The sequence below is a fragment of the Podarcis melisellensis genome, assembly GCF_964234715.1.
Source record: "Podarcis melisellensis genome assembly, chromosome: 13".
NCBI classification, from domain to species: Eukaryota; Metazoa; Chordata; class Lepidosauria; order Squamata; family Lacertidae; genus Podarcis; species Podarcis melisellensis.
In genome coordinates this window covers 6,147,037-6,163,525 of record NC_138545.1, presented here as the reverse complement: position 1 = coordinate 6,163,525, position 16,489 = coordinate 6,147,037, and the positions used below count along the sequence as shown (strand labels likewise).

The following is a 16,489-nucleotide window of genomic DNA, read 5'->3' as shown; positions in this document are numbered from 1 at the left end:
GAGCTAACATGGGGGTTAGATTTTATCTGGCCTTTACTGAGCATCTGTTCTGATTTGCGTAAGGGTAAAGGGAGCCCTGACCATTAGGTCCAGTCGTGGACGACTCTGGGGTTGTGGCGCTCATCTCGCTTTATTGGCCGAGGGAGCCGACGTACAGCTTCCGGGTCATGTGGCCAGCATGACTAAGCCGCTTCTGGCGAACCAGAGCAGCACACGGAAACGCCGTTTACCTTCCCGCCGGAGCGGTACGTATTTATCTACTTGCACTTTGATGTGCTTTCGAACTGCTAGGTTGGCAGGAGCAGGGACCGAGCAACAGGAGCTCACCCTGTCGCGGGGATTTGAACCACCGACCTTCTGATTGGCAAAGTCCTAGGGTCTGTGGTTTAACCCACACAGGGAGGTTATATGAGCATTTATCCTTCACGCCTCCCAATCTGCTTGTGGGCCATTTATCCATATTTCCGTTCATTTCATGCTTCTCAGGGCGTATCCCCAACACATTCATAACTGAAAAATGTCAGTTTTTTTCATACTTTTTAATTTTATTTAATTTATATATATAAAAAAACATAGTTGGCACTGCTAAACACTCCGAATGGGTGTCTGACAGTCTGGGGTGTAAAGCATCCCTGACAGATGGCTATTCAAACTCTGCTTAAAAACCTCAAAGGAAGGAAAACCCACAACTTTAGTCGGAATCTCGTTTTTGGTAACTTGAATCCATTGGCACGGGTCCTACAAAACAAGCTTGCTCCATCTTCCGTGTAACAGTCCTTGAGATATTTGAAGATGGCTATCGTATCTCCTCTCAGTCTCATCTCTTCTCCGAGCTAAATGTACCCAAGTCCCTCGTCCGTCCCCCATAAGCCTTGGTTTCCAGACCCTCAATTATCTCGGTCGTCCTCCTCTGCGCATGTTCCAGCTTGTCAACATCCCTCTTAAACTGTGGTCCTCAGAATTGGACACAGGACTGACCAAGTCACAACAGAGCAATATTATCACTTCCCTTGACCTGGGCGCCATGCTTCTGTTGATGCAGCCTAAAATAGCATTAGCCTTTTTTGCTGCTGCCCCACACTGTTGGCTCACGATCAGTTTGTGGTCCACCAAGACCCCTAGATCCTTTTCACATGTACTATGCTCCCCATCTTCTATTTGCCGGTTCTTCCTGCCTAAGTGCAGAACCTGAAATTTGTCCCCATTGAAATCCATCGCGTTAGTTTTGGCCCATTTCTCCACTCTGTTAAAGTCGCCTTGAATGGCGATTTGAGAGTTTTTAAGGAAGTTTAGGAGAAGTCGTGGAAGCCAGAAGCAGGTTTGATAAACCTGTGGCCCCTCTCACCTTGCCCAGGGGTGCTGGTAGTGGCGGACAGCCTCATCTCTGAGGGCTGATGTAAATAAACAGTACTGAGCACCCTGAGACCTTAGACCACTTTGCATCCTGCCAATGAGCCACCCAGGGCCTACCTGGGCATAGCTGTCAACTTACAGATTTGAAAATAAGGGACCAGCAGCCTCGAAAATAAGGGATCAATAGCCAAAATAAGGGATTTTCAGAGCACAGGTATGTTCAACTTCTGAGCCCCTCCCAGCCAAAGGCAGAAAGCCCAGCCAGCAGCCAAACGAAGCCTCAAGCGGTGGTTCCCACAGCGCAGCAACCCGGCAAAGGGGATGCAGCAAGGAAAACCACTGTCCCCTCTCCGCTGAGAAGCGCTGAGCAAAGGCGAGTCCCCAGGCAACGCGGCCGATTTGATCGGCACAAGGCATGCAAGCTCCACCCCCCAGTCGTTCTTAGACTCCTTATTGGGTGAGCAACGCAGCCAAGCAACACAGTTGGAGCCTCCCTCCTCCCTGGCCGGCAGGGAGGGAGGGAGAGGAGCTGCTTCCTTTGAAACCCGGGAAATTTAAGGGACATCATCAATAAGGGACGGCAGCGGGACACAGCGCTGGGATAAGGGACTTTCCCGCCAAATAAGGGACGGTTGACAGCTATGTACCTGGGCATAATTCCACGTGCGTTCCCCAATCTGGGTTTCGGTCCCATAGTAGATCCTCCCCGATTCGTTCAGCACATATTCGTCCAGCCAATTGGTCTGGTCCAGGTAAACAGGATCCTCTGAATGGGGAAAAATGGAAGAGGGGAAGTTTAGGGCAAATTCAGGAGCTTCAAAATTACAGGTCTTTTAAGGGAGGACAGAGAGCACCGAACGTGAGTGGAAAAATCACCAACGGGAGGAAAATATTTTGACTCCCTATCATCTTAATTGTATTTTCTTGTTGATTTTTAAAATTATCTTTTCTATCCGATTTTTCAAATACAAATTTGTAACAAAATCAAATACATTTCCATAGATAGAGATTTCTCTGAATGTCATGACTCCCCCCCCCCAATCCCCTCTCCAGACGTCCTAATGTCAACGTTTTCAACTGCATATCATAATCTATATTTTATATCCAGTGCTTTTCTTAGTTAAAAACATGTTGAGGGGGTACTCTCATTTTGACTCAAGAAAATCACCATTTTATACTTCAAATCGGGAAAAATAAATACAGTAAATGGACAAAAGGACAAAAGTTCACAAAATGTTTAGGGGTATACGTACCCCTGCTTCCCCACCGAAAAAAACACTGTTTACATCTATCCATATTGTCCATCGTATTTATTACGTTACAAGTGTGATTAAAACCCTGGCAATGTTTTCATCTGCTTAGCGATCCCCTAAATAAATTATGAATCTTTCCCATTCTTTCTTAAAGTTTTTGTCCTTTTGGTTCCTGAGCTTTCCCATCAGCTTTGCCATTTTGGCGTAATCCATCCGTTTAGTTTGCCATTCCTCTCTGGTAGCGACTCTTTCTTCTTTCCATCTCTGGGCTAGAAGCATCTGTGCGGGTCTTGTTGATGTTTTTTAAGTTATATTGTTTTTATGCTTTTATATATGTCACTCTTTTTTGGTGTGTGTGTGTTTTGCAATCATTTTTTCAGGGGGAAGGAAAATGGGTGCTCTACGTATGCTCAGTGTGCAATGGAGTTCTGCTTCTCGTGAGCTCAACTTAAGTTCCTCGACTCTTCCCTTTTGAGGGAAAGGGAGCTGACCGGCCCCTGAAGAGCGCCGGACATTCTGGAACGCGCCCCAGGGGCATGCGCAGAGTGCCGTTTGTTATTTTGCACCCCTTATCCTGACACTCCCTGAATGTTCTGCTCGGCTGGCCTTTGTAAAACTCTACAATGCGGAGCCAAGAGATTTATTTTCTTTGGTGCTTAATTCAACACATTCCATTGGAGATAAAAGGTTTCCTTTCTCCACCCCTCCCACCCGCAGATCATTCCCATTTTTTGCGCAGGGTGTGCGCGTGGGACAGAGATAAGACTGCTTCCCCATGGTTCTTGGCATCCGGATAAGCTTTTGCTGGCCAGACCCTTCCAGCAGCGAGGAGGCTAGGAAAAACGAGACCCTCCTGTAAAATCGGGGAAAGACTCTGGCCTGAAATGTAGGATGTGATCCATGAGAGGCAGTCAAGTACAACATTCCTTGAATTGATAGAGAAGACATGTGAGGGAATGTGTGGTCCAGCCAGTCAAAACTTCCTGTTCCTCCTGGCTGGAGCATCCTTCCCTTTGCATGTGATAGAAGGTGGGTGTGACCTCACCTGTCCAGGTAACCAAAGGACGAGTCATGCAGCAACCTTTCCCTTTTTTTACTTCCTTCTGCGTTTGACCAGCTTTTAGTTAGGACTGCTCTGCTAGCAGAAGCACTGGGATTATTCCCCCATATGGGGTAGATCCACATGTACATATTGGTAACTAGGTCTGCCTTCAGGAATCCAACTGTGAACTGATGTGAGTAAATTTCTTTTACTGACTTTGAATATGTTTATATGTGCAGATAATTATACTGATAATTCGGAATGAGTTTACACAGAATATATTAGCTCATTGACCATCATGTGTGTGTTGGGACAGTAAGGCAATAATATACACACCTGCATATTAATATATGATATTAATATATATTATAATATAATATATAATATATTATATTATAATTATATATAATTATATGATATTATATAATATATAATATTATAATTATAATTATTAAATAATATAATATAATATAATATAATATAATATAATATAATATAATATAATATAATATAATATAAATATAATATAATATAATATAAATATAATATAATATAATATAATATATAAACCACAGAGCCTAGGGCTTGCCAATCAGAAGATCGGCGGTTCGAATCCCCGCAACGGGGTGAGCTCCCGTTGCTCAGTCCCTGCTCCTGCCAACCTAGCAGTTCAAAAGCACGTCAAAGTGCAAGTAGATAAATAGGTACCGCTCCAGCGGGAAGGTAAACGCCGTTTCTGTACGCTGCTCTGGTAATGTATGGTAATGTAACAGCATTTTTTTCCTCCCCCCCCCCTATTCTCTCTCACTCTTTTCTTTCTTTCTTTTCCTCACTCTATCTATTCATAAATGAAATTCTTCTAATCAATTGATGCCACTGACCCCAATGGCTATTTTCTGCCTCCCCTGTCAGAGACACCGCACACTTCCAATTACTGGCTATTAGAAACCGCTACATCTTCATAGAATCATAGAGATGGAAGAGAACCCAAAGGTCTCATAGCTCAGCCCCCTGTGATGTGGGAATCTTTGGCTCAACATGCATCTCGAACCCACAACCCTAAGATTAGGTGCCTCGTTCTCTACTGACACATACACCTAAAGAGGGAGAGAGAAAGAAGAATGCCGGCCAACTTACGTTTGCACCAGGGATTGAAAAGGATGTAAATATCATAGCGGGGGTCAAAGGGCATCTGGTACTCGCCCGCCTTGGTCCGCGTCTTGACCCCAAACTGGTACTTCCCGATCACGGCGTTGGGCGAGGTGTTGACCCGCAGGGATATGGTGTTTGTTCCTGTGTCGGTCACCTCTGCTGACCAGAGCCCTCCGTCCATGGCCTTGCCCACTGGAACCAGAATGTACGTCCCTTTTGAGGTCTGTGGTGATGGACCTGCGGGGGGAGAAAAAGAGAGAGATATTAGCGGGGAGAAGCAAAGGCAAGACCGTTTGGCCGAGCGATCCACCTCCTGCTTCCTGTGTCCACCAACTACCTTGGTTCTCAAGCTTAATCCGTTCCGGAAGTCCGTTCCAAAACCAAAGCGTTCCAAAACCAAGGTGCACTTTCCCTCAGAAAGTCACACAAAGCGCAAGAATTACCAACGGTGGAAGAATGGCAGATGAAGATGGTGGATTTTTCAGAGCTAGCCGACCTAACCGGAAGAGTCCGCGACCAGAAGGAGGAGGAGTATCAGGAAGAATGGACTAAATTTAATGATTATTAGTTAAAGTAATTGGAAACAGCTTGCAGATACTTGATTGGCTTAGGATTTTATATAAGTTAAGTGATGAATTAATATGTTCAATTTCAAAATGAAAAGATTTAAGGATGTTAAATGTTCAAGTTAAATTTTATAAAAACCATGATTTGGAAAACCGTTAAAAGGATATGCATTGAAATTCAACCAAGGGGAAGCGAGGAAGTCACTTAACAATGTTAATAAGTGTAATTTTTAATAAGGTTATGATTAATGTTTGTTTGTTTTATTTGATTGTTTATAATTTTCTGAAAATCAATAAAAAAAATTCAAAAAAAGAGAAAGGAAATAAACTCACGCAATCCATTCCAGACTTTTAAAAGCAACCCCTAAAATAGCAACTGAACATGAATTTCACTATCTAACGAGACCGTTGGTCCATAAAATGAAAGCGATAAACAATGTGCTGCAGTCACACAACCAATCCATCAGTAGCTGAACTGGGTTGCGCACAGTCACAAGAGCAAAACAAAAAACCCTACAGAAAAGGCAAAATAAATAGCAAAAACAGACAGACCTCAGCGTAACACTCAAAATGAAAGTGTTAACACTCAAAACGGAGCATGTTCGGTTTCCGAAAAAAGTTCACAAACCGAACACTTACTTCCAGGTTTGCAGTGTTTGGGTTCCAAGTTGTTTGAGTACCAAGGTGTTTGAGAACCAAGGGACCACTGTATTAATTACGGTCACTATGATTGTGATTCATTGATTTGTCACCGGCACCTTCAGCCCGAAGGCACCAGGGCAGGCTGCAGGATGGAAACGCGATGTTAAAAACAATTACCATAAAAGCAAGGATAAAAATAAGACGGGTTCAAAAAAGACATGCGCTTCAGGGGTCAGAAGGCAGCTTAAAAGAGGCGAGACATCAGCATTCAAAAGATGTGTAAGGAGTATCATATGTGGTGGGCGTGTGAGGTAAGAAAAGCTTTCTGGGAGATGATATATAATGAAATGAAAAAAATGTTTAAAATAACCTTTGTTAAAAAAAACCCAGAAGCTTTCTTATTAGGAATTATAGGTAGCGACAACAGAAAAGATCAGAAAAGACTTTTTATTTATGGGACAAGAGCCGCTTGGATGTTACTAGCCTAGAGATGGAAAGAAGAAAGAGTCTCTAACAGAGAGGAATGGCAAACTAAGCTGATGGACTATGCCAAAATGGCAAATCTGACTGGAAAACTCAGGAATCAAGAGAACAACAACTTTAAAAAAGAATGGGGAAAATTTGTAAGTTATTTAGGAGACGACTGCAAACAGATGGAAACATTCTAATCTCACTTGTAATGCAACAAAGACCGTGGATAATATGGATTGATATCAAATATAGATTATGGAATAATCTGCAGTTATATATGTTGATAATAAGATCCACGGAAGGGGCGGGGAGTCTGGAGATTAAGAGAAATCTCTATATATGGATATGCATTTGGATAATTTTGTATTTGTAAAATCAAATAAAAATGATTCCAAAATATGGGTAAAGAGGGCACCGGATGCCCTGGGTGGGAGGGAGTTCCACCGCTGAGGGGCCACCACAGAGAAGGCCCTGCCACCCGCCATTCCCTGAGTCTCTGAGGGTGGAGCAACAGCCAGGATTGACCAAGCACGTTCTTCCCTGAGACCTCCGGGTGTAGGGCGGTATATAAATTCAATTAATAATAACAACAGCAATAAAATAATAATATTACTGGGTTTTTAAAAATTGTAGCCTGCTCTTCAGCAGCTACCCCCTGCCCCCTAAAAGGCTCCAGGAAGACGGGCTTACAGTTCTTGCCCCTCAGGTTTGCAATGTAAAAGATACGACACTAAAGGAAAAGGGAGGGAGGAGGGAGGAGGAAAGAAGCAAACTCAGGCACTGGTTCGATTTCAAGGGAGAAAATTGACCTCCAGTGGGGAGGGCAGAGCAGTGCTGCCCCGCCCCACTAGCAAGCCGGGACGTCCTGCCGCAAACTGTCCAGATCATTGCCTTTCAGCCCTGGCAGCTGCCCTCCTCCGCTGAGCTGCCTTCTCAGGTTTCAAACGCAGGACCCGCTTGCCTTACCTACAGGAATGTGCCTCGCCCTGAATTTGGCAGCCTGGCAGGGCTGCCGCCCCACAGAGAGGGAGGGGCGAATGGGGTGCATTTCAGCCTCTTGCTTCTCTCATCTCAAATTCAGCTTGCGAGTTCTGAGTCCTCCGTGCGAATTTCTCCCAATATACGTCCAGTGTGCAACTTGGCCCAAGACACCGTTTCTGCAAAGCCATCTCCCCCTTTTGTGCAATGCCCTTTCGTACGCACCGCTGGGCTGCCGATCTCCTTGCCAGATTCTATGAACAAGCAGCCCGTATGGCCAGCTAGAACATAATTTCTTGCCTTTGTTAATACTTCTTGCCAAAGTGCAACTTATTGCAAGCGCCATCTCGTCGATAAGCAACCCAGGCAATTTATTTCATTTCTTTTAAAGCAGGATTTCTAAGCCGCAGCAGTTGACCTTTGAATAAAATGCTTTGGGCAGAAATCCACCAGGTGCAGCCTGTTTCGAAGCTACCACGGACAGATTTCTGCCTGCCACCCAATTCTTTAGAGCGCAAGAGCTCTGCCCAGGAGGGAAAGGTGGCAACCGCGCACCTATCTGAATGCAGAAATTCTCTGCTCTGTTTATGCTCAGGAGTACCCTGAACCTCAAGGGCACGAGAAACATACATCTCTCCGCACACAGCCAGAACTCAGTCTCTTTTTTTTTTGTCTGGGTCACAGACCATTTCTCCACAAAAAAACACAGGCCTGGCTGCTTCTCAAATTTCCTTTGTTTGTTGATATTAGGATTTCAGGAACTGCTGGCTTTATCAAGCAAGGCCTGGAAGCAGCCAAGGAGGTGGCTGTTTTCACCTCAGGTAGCCTGCAAAGCGTAAGCAAAATGTGCTCCACTTCCACAGCCTTGGTGGGCCTGTGTGGGAACAGATAACCAAAAAAGAACACAGCTGTGGAATAAACAGAGGACATTGCCAAATGACCCTCCCAGAGGCCAGCAAGGCTGCTCCTCTGTCTTTCACAGATATTTGGCCACCAGAAAAATCGGATCAGAGTTGCTCGCGAGAGACACAGGAGCAAGGCGTGCCGAGAAAGTTGGCCACTCTCGTGAGGGTTCCCCCCGCCCCCCAGGGTCCTGAGGGCCACATTTCTCTCTGAGAAAGACCTTCCGGGGGCCACAAACTGGTGGTGGGAAGGGCCAGAGGCGAAAATGGGCAGAGCGACGGACGAAAAGCTTGGGGACTGGGAGCCAATGGGCTGTGCGGAAATGGCAAAGTCGGAAGCATTGTTAAGAGATCAAAAGGAACTTTTAACAGAAGAATGGGGGGCTTTTGGGAAAAGCACTGCAAGCAAACAAAATTGCAGGCAGGATTCAAGATAGGAGCAGTGGGAGAAAAACGATAGAAGTATTTGTATCAGAGGGGGTTTTGTAACTGAGTTTGATATATAATACAGTCACGAGTGCCCAGGAGGTGTAGTGGTTAGAGCAGGCAAGTCCGTTTTGGGGGCCTAATCCGGCCCCCTGGTCGATTTAATCCGGCCCCTGTGGCAGTTTATTTCCTGGGGTAAAATCCTAAACTTCAATCCTAAAGAAATCTCAACAACTTCAATCCTAGAAAAAGGTTAACAACTTTGGTCGGCCCTCACGGCCCTTCACTTCATCAAATCTGGCCCTCTTTGAAAAAAGTTTGGACACCACTGGGTTAGATAGTGTCAGACCACGGCCTGGAGGACCTGAGTTCGAATCCCCACCCACCCACTAGGTGTGACCTTGGGCCCAGTCCCTGCCCGTCTCTCCACCTAGCCTACCCATAGCTGTCAACGTTTCCCTTTTTTTAAGGGAAATTGCCTTATTTCAAATAGGATTCCTCTCAAAAGAAGGGAAAAGTTGACAGCCTAGCTCGCAGGGTTGTTGTGTGGGGAGGGAGAGAACCAGGCATCGCACTTTGAGCTTCTCTGAGGAAAACACACGCAATCCGAAAATAATATTTGGTTGGTGGGCTCTGGCGGTGAGGAGAAGAGCGCCCCGCACAGCACCTGTTGAACTGCGGCACGTATGCCGACAAAGCTGGCTTCGGCTCTTGTGCAAAAGAACCAGATCAGAGAGATAAGTGCGCTCACTCCCTCCTCGGAGTAGACCCACACCCAGCAGCTGGGCCGAGGTGGCTCCTCGCATCCTTTGGAGGGAAATCGGGAACAGGTTGTGTCCCAAACCTCCTCATGTTCTCTCCCAGCCTCCAGCAAGCAGGTTGGGGCAGGAAAAAGCCAAACCTGTTTTTAAGTGGGGCGCGGCACCTCCATATCGACTCCTTTCTCCTCCCTCCTACACCCAGAGAGCTTGCAGCTGGCGAGAGGTCCCATCGGTGGTGTGTCACTCGCGTCTCCCATCCTGCCCCTTCTCCTCCCTGGCTGTGGGTGCGCCACGACTCTCCTTCCCACCCTGTGGCGCAAGCCTCGTCCCTTTAAGCAGCCGTGCAGTGGGCAGAAATCCAACTGGTGGGGTTTCTTCTCCTGGGACTGTTAGAAGAAGCTGCACCTGGTGGATTTCCGCCTGTGGATAAAACGTAGGTGGAAACACATTCGTTTTAAAGGTTTCCGGGGGGCAGCCGGCAGGGAACGACAGAGGACAGGAGTGCGCAAAATGGTGCCCCCGTTCTGGAGGAGAGCCTTCCCCAAACTGGTCCCAGCTGGGACTGATGGGAGTTGCACAACTTCCAGAGGGCAGAGTTGTGATGAAGGCCTATGAAACCCGACCGATAGGGCATTCCAGGACAGGAAAAGACTCAAAGTATAATTAACATCTTTCTTTTAATGTGCTCGCCAGAAACTTGGCAAGAGGCTCTTTCCAAGAAGATTACCTGGATCTTCTCATCTACGAGATTACGTCCAATAGGTGTATCCCTAAGGGGTCTCCCCCCTGGAGGAGTTCTCTGGCCCTAGCCCCCATCTGGGCGTCGGACGGAAGCAATTCCTCACGGATCCCTTTAGCAGAATAGCCTTAACCAGGGAGTGTGAGGCAGAGGCTCTGGTTATCTCCCGCTTGGACTACTGCCATGCGCTCTACGTGGGGCTGCCTTTGAAGATGACCCGGAAATTACAACTAATCCAGAATGTGGCTGCTAGACTGGGCACTGGGAGTGGCTGCCGAGACCACATAACACCAGTCTTGAAAGACCTACATTGGCTCCCAGTACAGTGGTACCTCGGGTTAAGTACTTAATTCGTTCTGGAGGTCTGTTCTTAACTTGAAACTGTTCTTAACCTGAAGCACCACTTTAGCTAATGAGGACTCCTGCTGCCGCTGCGCCGCCAGAGCACGATTTCTGTTCTCATCCTGAAGCAAAGTTCTTAACCTGAAGCACTATTTCTGGGTTAGTGGAGTCTGTAACCTGCAGCGTATGTAACCCCAGGTCCCACTGTACGTTTCCGAGCACAATTCAAAGTGTTGGTGCTGACCTTGAAAGCCCTAAACGGCCCTGTATACCTGAAGGAGTGTCTCCACCCCCATCGTTCAGCCGGACACTGAGGTCCAGCTCCGAGGGCCTCCGGGCGGTTCCCTCCCTGCGAGAAGCGAGGTTACAGAAAACCAGGCAGAGGGCCTTCTTGGTGTTGGCACCCGCCCTGTGGAACGCCCTTCTATCAGATGTCAAAGAAATAACTATCTGAGTTTTAGAAGACATCTGAAGGCAAGTCCTGTTTAGGGAAGTTTTTAACGATTGATGTTTTATTGTGTTTTTAATCTTTTGTTGGAAGCCACACAGAGTGGCTGGGGAAACCCAGCCAGATGGATGGGGTGTAAATAATAAATTATCATTACAGTGGTACCTCGGGTTACAGACGCTTCAGGTTACAGACTCCGCTAACCCAAAATAGTACCTCGCGTTAAGAACTTTGCTTCAGGATGAGAACAGAAATTGTGTGGCGGCAGCAGGAGGCCCCATTAGTTAAAGTGCTACCTCAGGTTAAGAACAGTCTCAGGTTAAGAACGGACCTCCGGAATGAATTAAGTTCTTAACCCGAGGTACCACTGTATCATTATCATCATTATCATTATCTCCCCTCCCCTCCAACCATGATGAAAGATGGCTGCTATCATTAATCCTGCTGTGGAGACTCCATGGAGAGCTGCAGTCTACCTGCAGGAGAGAGCCAGTGCCTTCACACATCCCCTTGCTCCTAGCAGGCCTTCCTGGAGGGATGTGGTGGACACACGACGAAAGGCACGACGACGGATGGACCTTTCGGTCCAGCAGCAGACCACATCCTCTTGACGCACAAATCCTGCCAGGGATCAGGGTGGGGCAACCCGTTTGCCAGCAACACCGCCAAGGAGATCTGAGCTGGCGAACGCCCGGCAGGTTTCTGATACCATCGGCGGCTGCTGCCGTCCCATTTTAGGCCTCCTGAACGAGAGGAGAATTTGAGGGACTCCCCCCTCCAATGGCTTGGAAGCTCCCTTTAATTCCAGATGTGCAAAACAGCTGGATGAAAAGCAGCTCTGGAGTGCCTCTAGATTCTCAGCCGTTTGCAGGACGGATCAAAGCACCTACTGGGAACGTTGGGCTTGCGCAAGTCATTATCATTTCCTAATTATGAACTGCCTCCTTCCCGACGCCAACACATCTTCTCCAAGCCTCTCATTCGGACAAGGGATGTTGACAACAACATGGATTCTCAGTCCACTCCTAACACAACTTAATGTATGAACGAACCAATAATAATAATAATAATAATAATAATAATAATAATAATAAGAAGAAGAAGAAGAAGAAGAAGTTATACCCCTCCCTCCCCAGCCAAAACCGGGCTCAGAACGGCTAACATCAAATGTATAACACATTAACATAAAATCAGGCAATCAATTAAAATGCATCCTAAAATACTCCTGCTTTTATGGCCAGAAACCAAGTTTGATGCGTGCATGGAGGACTGCTCCATTCCCAGACAAAGGGTGCTCCCAGACTGTCACTATTTTGGGGCTCCATCGCGCACCGCCGGTGGCGCAACGAACCCGCTCCCCTGCAAAACGGGGTGCTCTTTTTTTTGTAATAAGGAAAACGAGGCAGAAAGTGTGACACTGACGCCATCAAACCTCCCCACAAAAGAATCGGGGTGGGAGGATGCTTCCATAAATGGCAAACGTCATCTCCTCTCCCTGCAAGCAAATCAGATTGAACGGTCAAGGAAATGGGCTTTCCGGAAGGAGCCTCAAATAAGGGTTGGTAAGGATCTGTGTGATTAGCCTGGCAGAGAATAAAGGATTCTGCTGGGTCGCGTTTCCTCCAGCCAAATAATTATGTGGGCACCAAATTGGGCCGTTTGGGCAGGAGCAGCCGTTCCCATCAATTGTCCTTGCCGCATTGGGCAGTTTTGTGGTTTCCCTTTGATGTTGATGGTCCCTGGGACCAATGCCCTCAATTATCTTATTAAACGCATCCTGCCCAATGCTTGATTTCTTAAAAAAGAGCACACCGCCTTCTGATCTGCCGATTGCCCTCCATCGCCAATTCCTAGGGGCATATGAAGCTGTCAAATCCCGTATTTTTTGCTCTATAAGACTCACTTTTCCCCTCCTAAAAAGTAAGGGGAAATGTGTGTGCGTCTTATGGAGCGAATGCAGGCTGCGCAGCTATCCCAGAAGCCAGAACAGCAAGAGGGATTGCTGCTTTCACTGCGCAGCGATCCCTCTTGCTGTTCTGGCTTCTGAGATTCAGAATATTTTTTTTCTTGTTTTCCTCCTCCAAAAACTAGGTGCGTCTTGTGGTCTGGTGCGTCTTATGGGGCGAAAAATACGGTATCATCAGCTCAGACTATCTATTCTATCAGTAACTGGGACCCTCCGGGGTCTTTGGGTTGAGAAGTCTCTCCAGCAGTGAGAGAACTCTGCATTTGCTCAGAGGTCCCTTTCATCGCCTCCCTCTTCCTGCCTTCCAGGCTGCAGCGGTGACACCATAAACTAAATCTCAGATCTACCTGCAAAACATGGCCGCTCCGTGTTTCACCATCAATAGGAAGGGACAGAGGAATCTTTCCTCGTGCAGTGAGAACCCCAGCCCATCTAATTCAGAGATGCCTGCTCTGACTGGCAGCACCACGCTGGGGTTTCAGGCAAGGCCTACCTGGAAATGCCTAGGATTGAATCTGGGACTATCTGCATGCAAAGTAGAAGCTCCCCCACTGGTCAAAAAGCCGATCATCTCTCCAATCCAGAGGGAGACAATGCAATGCCCTTCAGGTCTTGCTAGCCTGCAACTCACATTGTTGTTGTTTAGTCGTTTAGTCGTGTCCGACTCTTCGTGACCCCCTGGACCAGAGCACGCCAGGCACTCCTGTCTTCCACTGCCTCCTGCAGTTTGGTCAGACTCATGCTGGTCTCTTCAAGAACACTGTCCCACCATCTCGTCCTCTGTCCTCCCCTTCTCCTTGGGCCCTCCATCTTTCCCAACATCAGGGTCTTTTCCAGGGAGTCTTCTCTTCTCATGAGGTGGCCAAAGAACTGGAGCCTCAGCTTCAGGATCTGTCCTTCCAGTGAGCGCTCAGGGCTGATTTCCTTCAGAATGGAGAGGTTTGATCTTCTTGCAGTCCATGGGACTCTCAAGAGTCTCCTCCAGCACCAGAATTCAAAAGCATCCATTCTTGGGCGATCAGCCTTCTTTAGGGTCCAGCTCTCACTTCCATACATCACTACTGGGAAAACCAGAGCTTTAACTATACGGACCTTTGTTGGCAAGCTAATGTCTCTGCTTTTTAAGATGCTGTCTAGGTTTGTCATTCCTTTTCTCCCAAGAAGCAGGTGTCTTTTAATTTCGTAGCTGCTGTCGCCATCTGCGGTGATCACGGAGCCCAAGAAAGTAAAATCTCTCACTGCCTCCATTTCTTCCCCTTCTATTTGCCAGGAGGTGATGGGACCAGCAACTCACATTACCTCCAAGCAATGGCTGAGGGAATCACAGAGCTGGGGTCATCTAGTCCAACCCCCTGCAATGCAGGAATCTCAGCTAAAGCATCCATAACAGATGGCCACCCAGCTTTCACTTAAAAACCTCCAAGGAAGGAGAATTCACCACCTCCCGAGGGAGTCCATTCCCCTGTCAAACAGCTCTCACTGCCAGAAATTTCTTCCTGATGTTGAGTCGGAATCTCTTTTCTTGTCACACTTGAAGCCATGAGTTCGAGTCCTGCCCTCCAGAGCAGGGGGAAAAAAACCAAGCTTGCTCCATCTTCCATGTGACAGCCCCTGAGAAGATGATGATCATATCTCCTCTTTTCCAGGCTAAACATCTCCAACTACATCAACCGGACCTTATAAGGCTTGTTTTCACAGACCTTCGATCGTCCCGGTCGCTTTCCTCTGCACATGTTCCAGCTTGTCAATATCCTCATTAAAGCGCCCAGAATCAGACACAGTTTTCCAGGCGGGGCCTGACCAATGCCGAATAGAGGGGTAGTCCGTGGCCGTAGCCAGTGGAAGCCCCCCCTCCCGTTGGTGACCCCTGCCCTGAATTGTGCCCCTTCTCTGCTCCCTGGGAACTGAGCATGGGGTTGAGGAATAATAATAATAATAATAATAATAATAATAATAATAATAATAATAAATTTTATTTATACCCCGCCCTCCCCACCAAGACTGGGCTTAGGGCGGCTAACACCAAATCTAAACAAAACAAATTTCCTTCCAGTAGCACCTTAAAGACCAACTAAGTTATTTCTTGGTATGAGCTTTCGTGTGCATGCACACATCTTCAGATACGAAAGCTCATACCAAGAAATAACTTAGTTGGTCTTTAAGGTGCTACTGGAAGGAAATTTGTTTTGTTTTGACTATGGCAGACCAACACGGCTACCTATCTGTAACCAAATCTAAAACAATTGATTGAAATACAACTTAAAAACAAGATTAAAATACAACATTAAAATGCAGCCTCATTTCAGCAGAAACTCAAAAACTTTTGGGGGGACGAAAACGTCAAGTCTTCACCAAGGCTAACTATCCAGACCGGTCCTACGTGGGCCAGAAAAAAGTCAAGGAAGTCACCAAGTAGGAACTATCTGACATCACATCTCACTATTTGACCATCCATCCAGCCCTCCTCTGAGAGAGGCCACATCCACACCAAACCCTCCAAGCTCATTTCAGACAACTGTGGGGTTCGAAGGGCTCCCCATCTAGTCAAACCCTGCAGGAGTGTCAGCTAAAGAAACCCCGACAGATCACTAGCCAACCTCTGCTTTTAAGAAAGAGCACATGGTTTCCCCCCAAAGGATTCCTGAGAACTGCTGTTTGTTCCGGGCGCTGGGACTCGTAGCTTTGCGACAGGTAAACTGCAGTTCCCAGGATTCCTCGGCGGGGGAGCTATGTGCTTTAAAGGTATGGTGCGGTCGTTGGCCCATAGCTTGGTCAATGGAACACGAGGCTCTTTAGGGTCAAGGGTTCGAGCCCCACGTCGGGTAAAAAATTCCTGCCTTGCAGGGGTTGGACTAAATTCTTTGATTCTATGTGACCTGGGTTTCCGACCACCAGTGACCTTTAAAGCCCTAAATGGCCTCGGCCCAGTATACCCAAAGGAGCGTCTCCACCCCCATCGTTCTGCCCGGACACTGAGGTCCAGCTCTGAGGGTCTTCTGGCGGTTCCCTCCCTGCGAAAAGCGAGGTTGCAGGGAACCAGGCAGAGGGCCTTCTCGGTGGTGGCGCCCGCCCTGTGGAACGCCTTCCCACCAGATGTCAAGGAAATAAGCAACTATCTGACTTTTAGAAGACATCTGAAGGCAGCCCTGTTCAGGGAAGTTTGAATGTTTGATGTTTTATCATGTTTTTAATATAGTGGTACCTCGGGTTACATACACTTCGGGTTACAGACTCTGCTAACCCAGAAATAGTACCTCAGGTTAAGAACTTTGCTTCAGGATGAGAACAGAAATCAGGCGGAGGCAGCAACAGCAGCAGCAGGAGGCCCCATTAGCTAGAGTGGTGCTTCAGGTTAAGAACAGTTTCAGGTTAAGAACGGACCTCCGGAACAAATTAAGTACGTAACCAGAGGTACCACTGTATTCTGCTGGGAGCTGCCCAGAGTGGG

The 16,489-nt window shown here is 47.2% G+C and overlaps 1 protein-coding gene across 1 annotated transcript in view; it reads right to left on the bottom strand.

Moving 5' to 3' along the window:
* TGM1 (transglutaminase 1) overlaps positions 1-16,489 on the bottom strand; it is a 51,553-nt gene that overhangs the window by 14,158 nt on the left and 20,906 nt on the right. Inside the window, exons 4-5 of the mRNA XM_081886767.1 lie at positions 4,786-5,037; positions 2,001-2,119 (exon numbers count right to left, since the gene is read on the bottom strand). Of these exons, the coding sequence (XP_081742893.1) occupies positions 2,001-2,119; positions 4,786-5,037 (371 nt within the window). The remainder of the gene's footprint in view (positions 1-2,000; positions 2,120-4,785; positions 5,038-16,489) is intronic.